Source organism: Epinephelus fuscoguttatus, linkage group LG15 (genome assembly GCF_011397635.1).
Source record: "Epinephelus fuscoguttatus linkage group LG15, E.fuscoguttatus.final_Chr_v1".
Taxonomy (NCBI): domain Eukaryota; kingdom Metazoa; phylum Chordata; class Actinopteri; order Perciformes; family Serranidae; genus Epinephelus; species Epinephelus fuscoguttatus.
Window position 1 is genome coordinate 9,155,797 of NC_064766.1, and position 16,068 is coordinate 9,171,864.

Sequence of the window (16,068 nt, forward strand, 5' to 3'; positions counted from 1 at the left end):
AGATTAAAGATGTATTTTTTATGTTAATTTTTCCCAATGATATTTATTTTTTCAACTTCAAAATATGGCACCTGTATTAGCATAATGTGCTTTGTTGATCTTCCAAGAGGTTGGTACTTTCCTATAAATGTTTATATGGTTGATTTTTGGGTGGTACAGTTCTGTAATTACCTTAGATTAAGATGTGGGGCAGAGTGAAGAACAGCGAGACAGGAGTATAGAGTACAAGCCTTGCAGTGGCTGAGGGCAGACTTTAGAGGCTGTAAATTTTAACTGGAGCTTCAGGGCTTTTGGACACGAACATTTTGTTCTCTGGAGAGTTTTGTTTCTCTTTTACACTTCATACTTTAAATTGCTGCTTATTAAATACCAAATTCAAGTATGGAAGCATGTACTTACACAGTTTTCCATGCACTTAGGTCAATTTAGTTCCATGATGCATCATGTCATACTATGCTGTGTTTTTAAGAGTGTTTTATTCTTCAGCGTCTCCAAATTTTCTTTACCTGATCTGGTGTGTGTGAGTGATTGTGTGTGTGTTCAGCGGAGAGAATGTAAGACTGGCATAAAATGTATAAAATGTAAGAGTGGCACTTTCACGCTTGTCAACAATCTCTAAATATAACCATGGACCGGGAAGTGTACACACACACACACACACACACACACACACACACACACACACACACACACACACACACACAGACATTTAGACAGGCCTGCGGTTTTGACTGCTTTTCTCTATGTCTCCATTAGAAAAAAAGAGAAAAAATCAACTTCAGCTGCTTTACTTCCCGACAGTCTCAGCAGTCTCACACACACACGCACACACACACACACACACACACACACACACGGACGTGCGTGCACACACACCAGTCACAGTCGACAAGACATTTTTATAACAAAAATTGGATTCCTTTTCGTTCCTCTCCAAAACTCAGCAGACACACTGGAAAACTCGATCTGACAAGTTTCAGCACCGTGTTGGAACAGCAAAAGCGTTGGTTACACACTCAAAGCAGCCATGCAAGAAAAATATTTATTTCCAACCAGTCAACAAAAAGGAAGGCTTCGATAAGACGGGGGCTCTTTGTCACCAGTGTAGTTATTTGGATCCCATTTTCCCTTTCACTTTTTTGATCCTGACACTCACAGCTGCTTATGTTTCTGTCCTCCAAAGAAGGGAATCACTGAAACATGTGGAAGACAGAGACTGTGCAACTGATTAAACATTTGATCCTGTTACAAATTAACCTTATTTGGAAGCCATCACCATTCTTTAAGTGATATTTATATCCGTAATACCGCCAACAAAATGTCTTCAATGCCTAAACTTTTCTCTCTGAGCTCTCAAACAAGCAAATAACATCCTCTCATCATTCTTAAAGAATAATAATAATGTTTATGACCACATTTACAAATTATTTCACATAGAATCTGTGACTTCTCCTGCAGCGCTCCCCCCCTCAACAGCTCATATTTCCTGAGTGAAATTCCCCCTCAGAATGATGTGAAAGCACATTGTTGTTGACACTGCAATTTTGCAGACTGGCATGACATTGTCACTTAAAGTGCAGATTTGACGTGAAAAGCCGTCCTCGCTGTTTGTATTTAATATCGCGCCGACAGCTGTATCATTCTTGCACACTGTAATCAAATTATGACAGCGCGGTAAATGTTCCCCTGTGACATTTTCTATTATAAAATGCATATATACCCGGTGTCAGACAATGTGTGGGTGCTATCCCTCAGTGGCAAATGGGATTGTAAGTGGCAACCGACTGACATTATGCGTGTGTGCGTTAGATGTAATTACACTTGGATATTGATGATATGCATAGGTGCATGTCATCTGGAATTATGATTGTTGTTTTAGAGATAAGGTGAAAAACATGGTTGACTTTTAGAAGCTTTATGGCACTTCTCTCACTGCGATATTACAAGTGGAGGTGGAATTTATTGTAAATTACCTGTGAAAGCATCCATACAAAAGCAAATACAGAAATAAAACGATGGGAGCCAGCTGAAGGACTCTCTGCTATCATTTTTCAGAGGCCTCATCACATACACGTGTGTGTGTGTGTGTGTGTGTGTGTGTGTGTGTGTGTGTGTGTGTGTGTGTGTTCACATGTGTGCACACAAGCAGCAGGCCAGAAGGCAGCCAGCTTGTGTCAGTCACCCAGGGAGATGAGATTTGTACCCTTTGCTCTGATATCACACCCTCTCCTCTCCTTTCCTTTTCTTCTCTCCTCCTTTCCTCACCTCATATATTGTGTTTTGTTTCCTCCTCTCTCTCATCTCCTTTCTTGTTTCCTCTCATCTCATCTCATCTCTCTCCTCTGTTGTTTCTCCTCATTTCATCTCATCTCTTGATTCCTCTCATCTCCTCTTGTTTCGTCTCCCCTCATATTCCCTCCTCTTCTCTTGTTTCATTTTCTCTCCTTTCCCCTCCTTCTTTCCTCCCCTCTCCTTTTCTTATCTCCCATCCTTTCCCCTTGTTTCTTCTCGCCCCCTCTTGTTTCCTCCCTTCTCCTCTCCTTGTTTCCTAGCCTCTGCTTTACTCTCCTCTCCCATTGTGGCCTGTAAGGGAATATCCAGTGTCCTCTTATTGGATTGGCTGCTTCACGTTGGCGGCCCTTCACTCGCCGCCCCCTCGGCCTGCTGGGTAATGATAATAAAATTGAAATATCCCGGTACTTATCAGTGTATTACCTCGCTATCAACACCTCAGACACACTCCTACTTTAGAGGTTATACAGGAGAAAGCGTGATCTGATACACAGTGCGAACAGAGAGAGGACGCCGGCCGAGAAAGTGAGAAAGACAGAGAGGGAGAAGAGGAGAGCGAGTAAGCTGACAGACGGAGAAAGGGATGGCGAGAAAGAAAGACAGGAGTTTTTGTCATGGCTACACTTTCAAGGTGCTATTTCCAGGATGGATTGCGGTAGGTAGGGAGGAGAGGGTGAAAAGAGGAGGTTGTAGAGGAGGAGGAAGAGAGGCGTGTAATGTGACTCTGTGGCATCTGTCCAGACCAGAGAGGCGTGTTAGCGTAAGCCGTTCTCAACACTCCACAGTAGTCTACTGTACATTTGCGGTAATGTAAAACATCTCACATCTCCTCATCTCTCTCTGTCTCTGGGCCCTCTCCTCCCTCTTGGCAGTTGTTGGTGTGTGTGTATCTTTGTGTGTGTGTGTGGGAGGTGGGGGGAGCATGCCAAAGCTGAGATCAGGTTTGGAAATTGATTTGAATGAGTGTTGTGGACAGCTGATAGCTATAAAAGATTTTCTCCTTTCATTTCCCAGGGAGTTTCTCCTTTGATGTTGGCTGGTAGTCAACGCAGCTTTGAAGCTCGTCTAGAGCGGGCCGGGCCGCTACTTGATACTGTGTGAGTTTGTGTTTGTTGTGTGTTTATGTATGTGTGCACATGACTTCGCGTTTGACCTTTTCAAGTCACACTGGTGTTGGATTTTTTTGATGGCAGCGGTGACTTTTATGATAATGTAACTGATGTTTTTTGTTTTTTTTATCAAATGGTATTTAATTTTATCTGATTTGATAAAATGAGGTAAAATTACTCCTGATAACCTATTTGCATGTAAGCTGATCTGATTTTTTTTTTTTTTTTCATCCACAACACTGCACAAAATCCCACAATCACTTATGTACGACAAGCACATCTTCACCTACTCTAAATCTTTAACATATTGGGCACTTAACATGCCAGCCACCTTCAAATTGCCCTTTGGGGATAAAAATCTCTGAAATGTTATTTTGTCGTTTCATCGGCTGCCTCTGCGTTCCTTCGACCGGCCAATCGCATGTTCCAATCTAATCCCCGGGAGGGAGGATTCTAGTCTGTTGCCACGGATGCCGGGGGGGTCGTGAGGTCAAGTACGGCTAATTTATTCACTCAGTCAGATTTCCTCTGGCTCGTGGATGGCAGATGGAGAGGTCTGATATGATATCACCCATCTGAATCACCCAAGGGAGAAGAGGCGGGAGGGACACAGGAGGGAGGGAGAGATGGAGGGATGAGAGGAGAAGAGATTGACAGGAGAGATGTAAAAAGAAAGGGAGCACAGATAGTAAAAATTGGGGAATTAAAAGTGGTTAGATAGAGAGATAGGAGAGAGGGTACCATAGCCTGCAAGAGTGTGAAGTGTGTTCGCCCCACCGAGTCGGGTGTCAAGCTGAACATTGAGCCACATAGCCTCTTATCAGATGTGTGTGTGGTTGAAATGTGTGTACGTGCATGTGTGTCCTTATCTTAAGACAAGTGGTTCTGGTCCAATAAGATCCTGGAAGATGGTAGGACTAAGCGGCTTAGACTGAGATCTAAGATGGAGGAGGGAGGGAGGGAGGAGAGATAGCGCTAGGGAGATGAGAGGAGGAGATGAGGATGGAGAGAAGAGGAAGAGGAGGAGGGGGAGATGGACAGATTAGGAGGATGGAGGACAAGGAGGGGACATTTGGAAAGAGATGAGACGTGGAGGGCTGTAGAGATCGGAATGGAAAGATGTGATGTGGAAACAGTTTGGAGAAGTTTTTTAAAGAGCAGGAGGAAAAGGGGAGGGGGGGAGTGGGAGAAGTTTGGGGTTTGAAATAGTTCTTGGCTTTTTGTCAAAGGGCAGGGATTTACAGGATTTGATCAACAGTGTCAACTTGAGGACACTTTTTCCCAAGAGGTTTCTGAATTTGTGGCTTCGACAACAGTGTCCGCTTAAGAACACTCTGTCCCCAAAGGTTTTGACTTCAAGCCTTGGCTTCCAGACGCTTCTTTATTAAAAATTTTCCACTCAGCTTCCAGCCTTTCCACTACATACAGATTGAGGTCAAGACACTGATCTTTGTCCACTGAAGAAGCAGCACACCTCTTGTCTCTGAAAGTACCTATCATTAAGAAAAGACGAGGAGGTCTAAGATAAATGTGAAAAGGTGCACAGAGGGATTAGAATTTTTATTTTGGATGTTAAGAGAGCTGATTTCAAGCACTTTAGTCAGCACGGATAAAGTCTTTTCAGGGATGCCTCACAGAATCTGTGAGGGGAAAATCTGTCAAAGCACAGGTGTCATCTAACCACAAGTCATCTAAAAAAATGATCTGGAGGAAGGTGTAATTATCTTCTCCCATCACATGGGTGCTAGGGTGAAGCTCAGTTGAGAGGTCACTTTGTACAGTATGGTAAACTTGGCAGAACAGGTGAGAGAGCTGTTCTTGTGACTTGCATCACAACAACTTGCTTAGACCACCAAGATGACCTTTTTCAGGAAAATATTGCAAACTTGTTAAGTTGTTTTCCTGAAACTAATGCTTGTGTTTTGTATCTCCTCAGTTTGGCGACCACTTGACGATGAGGAACCAGCTTTGACGATCTGCGGTTGTCCACCCCCCCTCCCCGGACCATTCGGCTTCCACAACGCATCCAGCAAACTCTCCAAGAGGGAGGCTCTTACTTCTTATTACCCAGGAGGACAAATGTTATCTTGACCATTTATTGTATTTATCACCAGGACTGAAGTTGTCCAAACTGTGAAGCCTGTAAAGGACTGAACATACCCAACGGCACTTACCTGGCACGGAATGATCTGGACTGAACTGAGCTCAAGTGAATTTGGCTGGAGACAGATTAAGTCACGTTAGCTCCACTAAGGAGAGATGAATTGAATTCAGGCTAACCTGAACTTACAATTGCTGACACCCTTTAATTTCTTAAAGAATACTCTCCTCCCTTAGAAACCTTTTTAGGAGCCCCTTTCTTCAAAAAGCCAAAACCCTTAAGTGTCCACCCTAGATTCCCTCACTTCCTCTGACCCTTTCCAAGGGTCTTGAACAGGCTCACATTTTATTGAGGAGGAATCATCTCCTCCTCCCCCTAAAATCCTTACGACCTCTTCCTTTTGTCCAGACATGGATCTCCACAGGGCGGCCTTCAAGATGGAGAGCTCCTCCTACCTGCCCAATCCCTTGGCCTCCCCGGCCCTCATGGTCCTGGCTTCCACCGCTGAAGCCTCTCGCGATGCCTCAATTCCCTGCCAGCAGCCACGTCCTTTTGGCGTCCCAGTATCTGTTGAGAAAGACGTACATTTGCCATTCAACAATGGTTCTTACACTTTTGCATCAATGTACCACCGCCAAGGTGCAGTTCCACCAGGATTCCCCAACAGGGATTTCCCTCCGTCCCTCCTTCACCTCCATCATCAGTTTGCCCCACCTAACCTGGACTGCTCGCCAATCAGCATGCTGAATCACAGCGGCGTTGGCGCCTTCAGGCCTTTCGCCTCACCTCCAGAAGATCGGGACGGAGCACCAGGCGGGTATCAGTCTGCTTTCACCCCAGCCAAGCGCCTCAAAGGCTGCCTGGATGCAGATGCTTCACCTCACCTGCGGTACTCTGACGCAGAGGGGAAAGAGTACGACTTTGGCGGTGCCCAGATCCCTCCCGGAGGCTCGCCCAGCAGCGCCTTGAAAGCAGTGGAGGACAGTGGGAAAAAGATCTTCGCTGTGTCAGGCCTCCTGTCTGATCGAGAGACTTCCTCCAGCCCTGAGGACCGCATAGAGCGCTGTGAGTAAATATTCATTAATGTTCTACATTGTACTCAGGGAAACTAGAACCACAATGAAGTGTGCATGCAGATGGGTGACAAATAATATGTAAAAATGGAAACATTACAGTACAGGGCACAAAGTGTCACAAAGTGATTTCAAGAGTATGACAAAAATGTGAATCATATCCTATGGTCTTTGCACTTGACACATCTCAACCTAATTAAACAAACACCTTTGGAAGACTTTGGAGCAAAATGTTAGACAGTGCTCTCCACTACCTGTTCTTACATACAAATTTGTCACCCCTCTGTATGGAAGTATGCTTGTAAGTTACATGAAGACAAGCTGTTGGAAGACATTTTATAATGTGTTCACATAAGCACACATTTACACAACACTCAAACTACATAGACTTACACATTGTTGTAATTGTTGTCTTTCTAGTGCAAACACAAATCATCCCCAATATGCACTTACAATAATACAAAGTTTTAAGTTGTAAGTAAGTAAATTGTACAGTATTACATTGTGGTAAAATAAAGAAACACAATGTGTGCAGGATTTTCAGTGTCACACTTCCAATACTCATACCACATTTTACCAAAACTGTTAGAACAACCCAATTCACCATATTTGAAGATTATTCTACAGACATTTGTTATAATTAAAAGTGAAGAAGACACATGCCAAAACCTATACAGCAAGACACATAAACACACACACAGCCAAATCTAATTCTGACTCTCAAATTAAAACCAAAGTACAACTTGCTGCAATTTGTAAAAGAATGCAAATTTTTACACTCTAGCATCACACACGCCAATAAACAATCCCATCTATGTTCTGTTGTCATCATCTCTCCTGGCTCTCCCTATCCTTGTTTCACAAGCCCACAAGCTCCACTGGTCACATTAGCATTCACCAGTGGAAGGATGCCATTTGGCCCTCACGCACTGGGAATCTGATTAGTGTTTGTGTGTGTGTGCATTTGTGTGTGTGAGTGACTGGTTCAGAGACCGGCCATGCTCTTTGCCATCAGCATTCATCATAGCTCCACGCTGGCAGCCATGTTGCCAAAAGATTTACCCACATACCCAAAACCTTGGCAAGCCGTGTGTGTGTGCGTGTGTGTGTGTGTGTGTGTGTGTGTGTGTGTGTGTGTGTGTGTGTGTAATAAATGGGAGGTGGGAAAGGGGTTGTAAGAGCTCCAAGCACAAACACACAGACACTCTTCCAGACACACAAACAGCTCTCAGCATGAGCACCGACATCTTCTACACATGTCAACAAGCTGCATCGGATCTCAGTGACAAATTAGGAGACAGACAGACAGAGATGTGCCTGTAGTGTATAATTTAACTCAAAGAGAAAGTCCTTCTGTTTTTCATCATTCTCTCTCTCCTTTCTTAAATTAATTTCATTTTCTTTTTTGTCTTTACTTCTATATTCTTTCATTCATTTCTCCTCCACCTCTTGTGGGAGAAGGAGACCCTGTGTGTGTGTGTGTGTGTGTGTGTGTGTGTGTGTGCGTGTGTGCGTGTGTGTGTTTGAGGGATGCATCCTTGATGGAACACATGAGAGACAGAGGCGACGACCTGAGACTGATCCGATAAAAAGACCACCGCAGGAGAGGCGGAGAGGGTGAGAAAGAGAGGGATGAAGGAAGGAATGGAGAGAAGGAAATTGGGAAAATGACACCCGGTGGCTGGTTGGGGAGGAATGAGAAGGAGGAGGAAGATATCAAAGAGCTCATAAAGTGAGAAAGGGAAAGGAAGAAGAACAAAGAGAAACGAGAAAGAAAGAAATGACAACTCAGCTATGGAACTGGATCCCATCGTCGTCTCATTAGACTGCTGATAAGACCTTTTTCACGTGCATTTGAAATACACATTTTCTGTTTGTGGCAGATTTGTGCGAAAGCTACTGTGGTACTGGCAAAGTGCCTTGCTCAAGACAAATGTGTTTGTGCCCTGTTATCACTACACATTTGTGAGCACTAAGACTGAGGCCAGAAATAGAAAAAGGAGATGGGTACAGGGCTCCTGTGCCGTCTTTTGGAACGGCTGAATCTGTATCTAATCAGGTTAAATCTTGGCACAAGTAGCCTCCACCTCTACCATAGGCTTCTAATGCAATTGGATGTGCAGAGGCACTGCTTACAGCAAAGAATTATGGGTTCTCCTTCACTGGTTTTGGCTATCCAGTGGAGGCGTAAAAGAACAAACAACACTTTGGTACAATCCCATGAGAACAGCGCTCTCACTGCTTCACACACACATTAGCTAACTAGCAGCCTTCTCGGTTCTTCACAAATATACCCCTCAGAAATCTCACAGTGAAAAGAGGTTTATAATGCTTGGTATCATACAGTGTCATACAGAGATGCTGCATGTTATAGGAGTCTGAAAATGTATGTGATGGCAAACAAATAATTAAAACTACTGCATTGGGTTTCACTGATTTCCAAAACTTCAATTCTCAATATCTTTAGTATATTTTAAGTTTGTTACACTATGTTTTATGGGCTACGTGGTTTAACTCACAAAGACACATCCAGGGCGAGCATGACATTGTAGATTTAAGTCTGGGTTATAGACTTTGAATCCATTTATGGCAGTAAATCAGTATCTTAATTCTGATATCTCCCTACTAATTTAATAAAATAAAAAGAAATGAGTGATTATGATATGGTGTTTTGTACATGTCACGTTTGCTTATTAGTTGCTATGCATCAACTACAGATACAATGCAAGTGTTACTACTCTTCTAAGTCTTCTCCAATCATGTCTGGGGTTTTGACAAAATACGCTTAACTCAAGGTACTTTTTGTAGAACTTTCAAACGTGGTCTTAGATCATCATCAGGAAATGGAGCTTGCCCTTGCTCAATCATTATGGAGATAGTGTAGGTGTCATCGTGTGACTTTTGGAGCACCTTGGAGTGACTAGACCATTAGCCGTAACCACAGACTCTCCAGCCTTTTTTTTTTTTTTTTTTTGAAATCTGTTGTTTAAACATGTAGTCTCATTGAACAGAATCTCCTATTCAAGACAGACCTGTGTACAAAATTAACATATACATTTTAAACATAGACAGACACACATTATTAACACTAAATAAAAGCACTTATAGCAGTTAAAAAGTGCCTGTCTTTCTCTGTCTCATTTAGCCAGAGAGGAGTTTAATATGTTAGTTGCCAGGGGAGTCATAATGGGAGAAGAAAGTGTGACTGATTACCCAGGGCCCCAGTGGGAAGGGGGCCTTTGAAAATTCTGGAGTGAAAAGTTTGGTTTTGTTTCCCCTTAAGTTATTAGTGCCAAAACTAAAATAAAAGTGGCATAAAAACTGGTTGAAAGATTGAATTTTGTATAAAAAAAGTAGAGGCTCTTTGAGGTCGATCTCATCCCTTAAAGGCACAAAATTGTTCAGTCTGCCTCTGCAATAGGATTTGTCTCTAAACGCAGCTAGAGCCGATTGAGTGACTGCTTATGCTGCTGGAGCACCACCGTACACTCCCATGTCTTTCCCTAAAAAGGGAAAATTCTGAAAAAGTTCCAAAAAATACAAGAAACAAAGAAAGCAAAGGGAAAGGGGAAAAAAAATCAAATGCGTAAGAGAGACATGGCTCAAGAGAGGAAGGGCAGGGGGCCCACAGAGACTGTTTATGCACAGGGCCAAGAATTTGTCCCTGGTAGTTGCCATGGTAGATATTGCAGAAAGTGGAAATTTGCAATTGAATGTAATCTTGGGTTTTGCAGAATCATCCAATAATGACACTCTTGACTGGCGATACTGTTGTATGCAGATACCCAAAGTCGTATAAATAGTCCAGTCAGAATCCATCAGTATATCAGGGCCTTAAAGGGCTTGATATGATATTAGGGTATTAGTTGTCTGGACAAGGTTCTTAACATGAAAGTGGCTTAGCTGGCGGCTAGTAGCTAATGTTGCTTACTCCATGAACTGTGCTTAACAATGGAACAGTGCTGACAGAACTAGCGGTGTCAATCTGGCGGAACTGGAAGAGTGGGCTCTTCACTTCCTTGATGCCATCATTCCAATATCAGCGGTAACCAGTGCAGTGCAAAGCAGCGGCGATGAGTTGGGAGACACACATGTTCTAATATGCATTCACGGCCAGACCAGCTTACATCAAACCACAGAGAAGCTCAAAATATAACACACACAGATGTAGCGTGACTTTATTCTTTGCTCAGAACACCTTTACTTCACTATATCTCTACATAGCAAATAGCCGTTTGTTACACTATTAATGCTCTAAGTGTTGCATACAGAACCTTTAACACCTGTCCTGAAACTCCACATCATGCAATGCAGTTGCAGAAAATAGATTTGGCTGACCACATCTTAAGTGTGATGCAGATTCTAAATACCTTGACTTCTCCACCTTTCTTGCATTCATCCATTAAATCTCGGATCTGTTTTACTTCTATCCGATTACAATCCAATCATCTGTCATGCTAGTTAATCCCAGGTGTGAAGGGGATCCTTTCTTCTTTGTTTCACACTAAAACAAGAATGATATTAACACAATTTGAAAAAAAGAAAAACCCTACAACCCTAACTTCCCTGCATGCAATTCTTTCAAGCCCGCCGCATGCCACTCCAAGCAACAGTGGCCTACTCTGTGCTAAGCCCTCCCAAATCCTCCCACTGCACCAGCAGGCACGTTGGCTGTTAACTAAACCCGCTAACCTGTCAGCCACTAAACCTGCACATAAAGGCCCCATCATGCCTTAAGAGGACTATGCATGTCATATTATTGTAAAAGCTATTAGCATTTACTGTATTCACATTGTAAGGTTTAAGCACAGACTGAAGGGGTACAAAGGGGAGGAGGGTTTTGTGCTATACAGTAGAAGAGTGAAAGGGAAATTATGGGATGTGTGATTGGAATTAATGGGAATGTTGACAAATGACACAATCCCCCCCTTCGTAGTGCACTTGTTTGTTTGTGAAAGGGATTTGATGTTTTTGCACGACATGTCAATGTGAGGCTTTGTGTGTGTTTGCGCTTCAGCACGTTCCATCGTCTTTGTTTTTCCTCTGCCTCTTACTTATCTTTTGTCCTCTCTTACCATCTCTCCATCAATTCTCCATCCCTCCATTACTTCCTCCCTCCTTTCCCTTGTGTGTGTGTGTGTGTGTGTGTGGGTATGCGCATCTCCCCATATGAATGTGTGACAACTGTAGTCTGTTTGTTTACATTCTCTCTGCTCTGCACATTGACAAGGCTGAGAGATTTACACTGAACCTGACCCTGAATGCCTCACCCAGCTTCCTCATCTTCCCTTCTTCCACTGCTTTTCGCCCTTGTTTTCATTCTTTGACGCACACGTTAAGAAAGACATTAAATATGAGAAAATAAGACTTAGAAAAAAGTCAACAAGAAGACAAATGTACAACTGAAAAAAAGAAACAGAAAACGCTGGCCAGGAAAGAAATTCTTTAAGCTCAGAGAGAGGGGAAGGAACGTATGAGGGAGGACGGGAGGGAGGGGGTGAGATAAAAGAAAGGATAAAAGCAATAAGAAAAAAAGGGTTGTGGGAAGGAAGGAGAGAAGGAAAGAGGGAGGATGGTGAGATGTTTAGCTGAAATGCAGATCCCATCTGCCTGACTGACATAAAAGCAAAGGAATTCTTAAGACAGCTCACCACAGACAGGTAGGTATTGCTGAATTTGTTTAGGATCACACTTATTGTGCTTACTTTAAAATTGTTAGCATCAGTGCACTGACACAATGTGCCTCTTTCAACCTGAGCTGATGACATCTTGTAAAAAAAATAGTCACCATCAAACAAACTAGAAGTCGAAACTTGCCTGGAGACTGCTTTCTATTTACAGTTTTAACATTTAACAGAGTGCATCACACACAGCTGTTAAAACACACAGCGAGAGGCCTCCTCTTCATCTTCCTCTTCGCCTTTATTCTGTTCTTTTTTTGGTGTTGCCTTCTCTCTTTGTTTGTCTTTTTTTCCCTGTTCCTCAAAGCAAATGTCACGTGTGTTGTTTCTTCCTGGGGAAGACGTGGTCCAAATTGTTGCAGCTAAAAAAAAGTGTAGAAAAATAAACTGGGAGTTCTCACAAGGGGAAGATGGATGATAGTGATACTGATGTTGATGGATGGCAAGCAGATTCTGCTTTGAATTTTGTTTCCATCTTTAGTGCTAAGCAGTCATTACTTTGGGATTTCTGCACCGCACTTCCCACAAACCACCTGTCAATCAAACCGATGTGGGTGAGGTTCTGATGTTTTCAGAAGAGGCAATATTTGACTGTTAATGTCTTTTTTAATGCATACATTTTCCATCCTCTCCGGTCCTTTCTCTCCCTGTCATGGCATGCAAGGAGTTAAAAAAATCAGCCAAGGAGACACAACGCTCATCCTTCTCCTTGTCCTCACAAAAATCTGCCCTCCTCCACCTCTCCCTCCTCCCTTTCCATCTCTGCCTGTCACGGTCTAGTGGCAGGGTTAAGTTAAGTAAGAGTGTTCTAATAATTAGGACTGGGACTCGCCTGCCTGCCCGCCTGTGTGTGTGCGTGTTTGTGTGTGTGTGTGTGTGTGTGTGTCTTCCTGTCAGTGCTTAGCCAGATGTTAAAAGGCTTGTCCCTCTCATGTTGCCTCCCTGTCAGTCTCCACAGAGTGCCACACACACACTCACCCACACACACATCGGGTATACTGTCCTACTTGTGGTGGCTTTGTTTACCCCCGAGTGTGCGCCCTTCTGCCCTTCTGGCAGCTCCCCCAGGGTGAGGAGTGTGTGTCTGTTTCCCTGTCAATACCAGCCTTCATGCATCTGATCCATACGGTCCACATATACAGGGTCATGATGGCTTTTGGTTTCTATGTATTGTGACTTCATGTTTTCTCTTTTGCTCTTAGAAACGTTTATTTTTTAAAATGAAATAGTCATTGGAAAATTCTCTTTCCATCTCTCTTTCAAGCCAGTCCCCTCCCTTTCTCTCTCACTGGGTGGCAACTGGAAGCAAGCAGCAATTGTGTGTGTATGTGGGTGTGCGCTCCTGCAACTGTGTGTGTGTGTGTCACTTGGTGTGAGTTGCAGTCATTGTTGCGACGCTGCGCAGATCAAGGATTAGTCGCTTCCTGTCGAGCCTTTTGTCGGCCCAGCCACTCCATTTGGACACAGATCACTGTGTGTGTGTATGTGTGTGTGTGTGTGTGTGTGTGGAGGGGTAGGTTACACAAGTGAGCCGCTGAAGCTGGCGTAAGGCAAATGAAGGAGAGCAAATGAGATGAGAGGATTCCCTCTGTGACGCCCTGCAAAATATTCTCTAGCCTCAAAAGTCATTTCATTTTTAAAGTGGAACTGAGCAACACCTGCTAATATGGTGTCATAATACTTCACTTGGTCCCGCTGCTGTTTTACTTGATTCAGGAATTTTCTAGGAATAGTGGAAACATGTAAAAATCAGGTAGAGAGCACTCTGAGGACAAGATGTCACTTTGCATTCAGGGAGTTATGGAAAGAGCACGCTTTGAAGTGGAAATGACACAATTCAGACAGTCTCTCTCCATCTCCCTGTCTCACACACACACACACACACACACACACACACACACACAGACACACACACACTCAGGCCCAGGTCCGTAACATCCCGAGTTCCGGAATTCCACTTTGTTCCCCCGGTGATGTCAGCTTTGGCCAATAAAAACCCTGCGTTAAAACTCCACTGAGCCTCATACAACCACTGCACACCTGGCAACACAACACACATTTAGCTTGTAATATGTGTACACACACACACACAAGCTCACACAAGGTCATGGCATGCCACAGCCCTGAACTTACATCTTAATATCTTTTACATTTTTTAGAATTTATGCAGGATGGTTTTTTTTTTTTTTCAGCACAAAAGCTCACTGATTTTTTTTGTACAACACATACCAACTGCCATTAAGTTTCTAATAGTGGTGTAAAAAAATGAGTGGGCTCCAGCATGTTTATCCTCTTCAGTAAAGCTCAAGAGGAAAGCTGTGTTAATCCTCTAAATCATGGTTTAACTTTACCGAAGAATCCCAATTAATGTGAAAATGATATACCGTGTTCATGTGTATTCTGCTCTATATAATGCTACATGTTGTACTTACAAGTTTGCAAGTGTTCCTGCAAGTCTGGCAGAAAGCAGAGCTTATTTCTCAAGAGAGCTCAGACACCTCCTAATGCAGATGTGTTAAAAGATTCTCTTCTCCCCAGTCTGCCACTGTCTCTCTTTCTCTCCTTATCTCTCCTCCCTCCCTCCTTTTCCTCCATCCTTCTCCTCCCTCCCTCCATTCTGTCCTCATCTCCTTCTCTACTCCCCCCCCCTCCTCAGCTCCTCTCCTCAGTAATCTAATCTGCAGCCAGTTTGTGGATGCAGTCTAGTGTGACAAGCCTCCCCCCCTTGCTTCTCTCACTTTCACACACACGTACACACACACACACACACACACACACACACACACACACACACAAACAGTAGGCCCGTTTCCAAAAAGCCCACTTGCTTGGCAGAGCCCACCCCTCCCTGTCTTGGTCACACCCTCTTTAATATTGAATTATTCATCAAATCTGATTGGTTCCTGCTGATGGCGGCCATGATGCGAACGAACAGTTTGTGTGTGTGCGTGTGTGTGTGTGTGTGTGAGAGAGAGAGAGAGAGAGAGAGAGAGAGAGAGAGAGCAAGAGTGGAGGGGGTGTTGTGGGTTCGAGATCGTTAGCTGTTCTTAACGCACTGTCGCTTCACAAAGCTGGACTGGCCCGGTACTTAGCACACACACCTTTTTTTTGTTTTTTTGTTTTTTTTCCCCCCCATCATAAGAGCGACTAAACCACTTGCACCTGTAGATTTTTTGGAAGTGAAACACATCTTTAAATATCAAACTATTCTTTCCCTGAGGTTAAAAGTTGCAGTTAGTGATCAGACCTCAGACCGCATCATCACATTTGATTTCCTCCTCCTTGCTACTAAAAGTTGCAGCCATCCCAGAGGAACAAAGCTTAGCTTCAGCTGCAAAAAGAGGCCTCTAAAGTCTCTTAGAAAGGTGAAACAAATCAATAATGGGTGTTTTATATGCATGCCAGAGTGTGTGTGAAAGTGTGTGTGCATGCTCATATGATTTGCATTCACCAGAATCTACACTATTCAATATTGGGGGTGCACTCTGGTTGCTGCAAAGGTGTCATTGAAGTCTCTGTATAAACAGGCTGTATTATCACCTTATAATGTGTACCTTTTTATCCACATAGCAAATTCTAGTGAAATGCTAATGCCCATGCTAACGTTATCATGACAGCTATCTGAAGTGCCCCAACCAGAAGATCCTCTGAGAACGCTGATTTAAACGTGGATGTCCCTTCTGTGAAAAGTTCCCTGTTTGCGAGACGCTACGACTCCAAGCATAATGGTGCATGTCTCTCCAAAGGCATGATCAGGTTTATCTGCAATATTCCCCGCACTTCTAGTGTGTGTGTTTGGATGTGTGTGAAAT

The 16,068-nt window shown here is 43.5% G+C and overlaps 1 protein-coding gene across 3 annotated transcripts in view; it reads left to right on the top strand.

Annotated features, from left to right (window-relative positions):
- Positions 1-16,068, top strand: part of rnf220a (ring finger protein 220a) — a 192,481-nt gene that overhangs the window by 8,412 nt on the left and 168,001 nt on the right. For 2 of the 3 annotated variants that reach the window (XM_049597834.1, XM_049597832.1), the window contains exon 2: positions 5,338-6,567. In XM_049597834.1, the coding sequence (XP_049453791.1) occupies positions 5,913-6,567 (655 nt within the window). In that variant the 5' untranslated portion in view covers positions 5,338-5,912. Of the gene's footprint in view, positions 1-3,306; positions 3,390-5,337; positions 6,568-16,068 lie in introns of all 3 variants that reach the window. The other variant, XM_049597833.1, reaches the window with a different exon arrangement.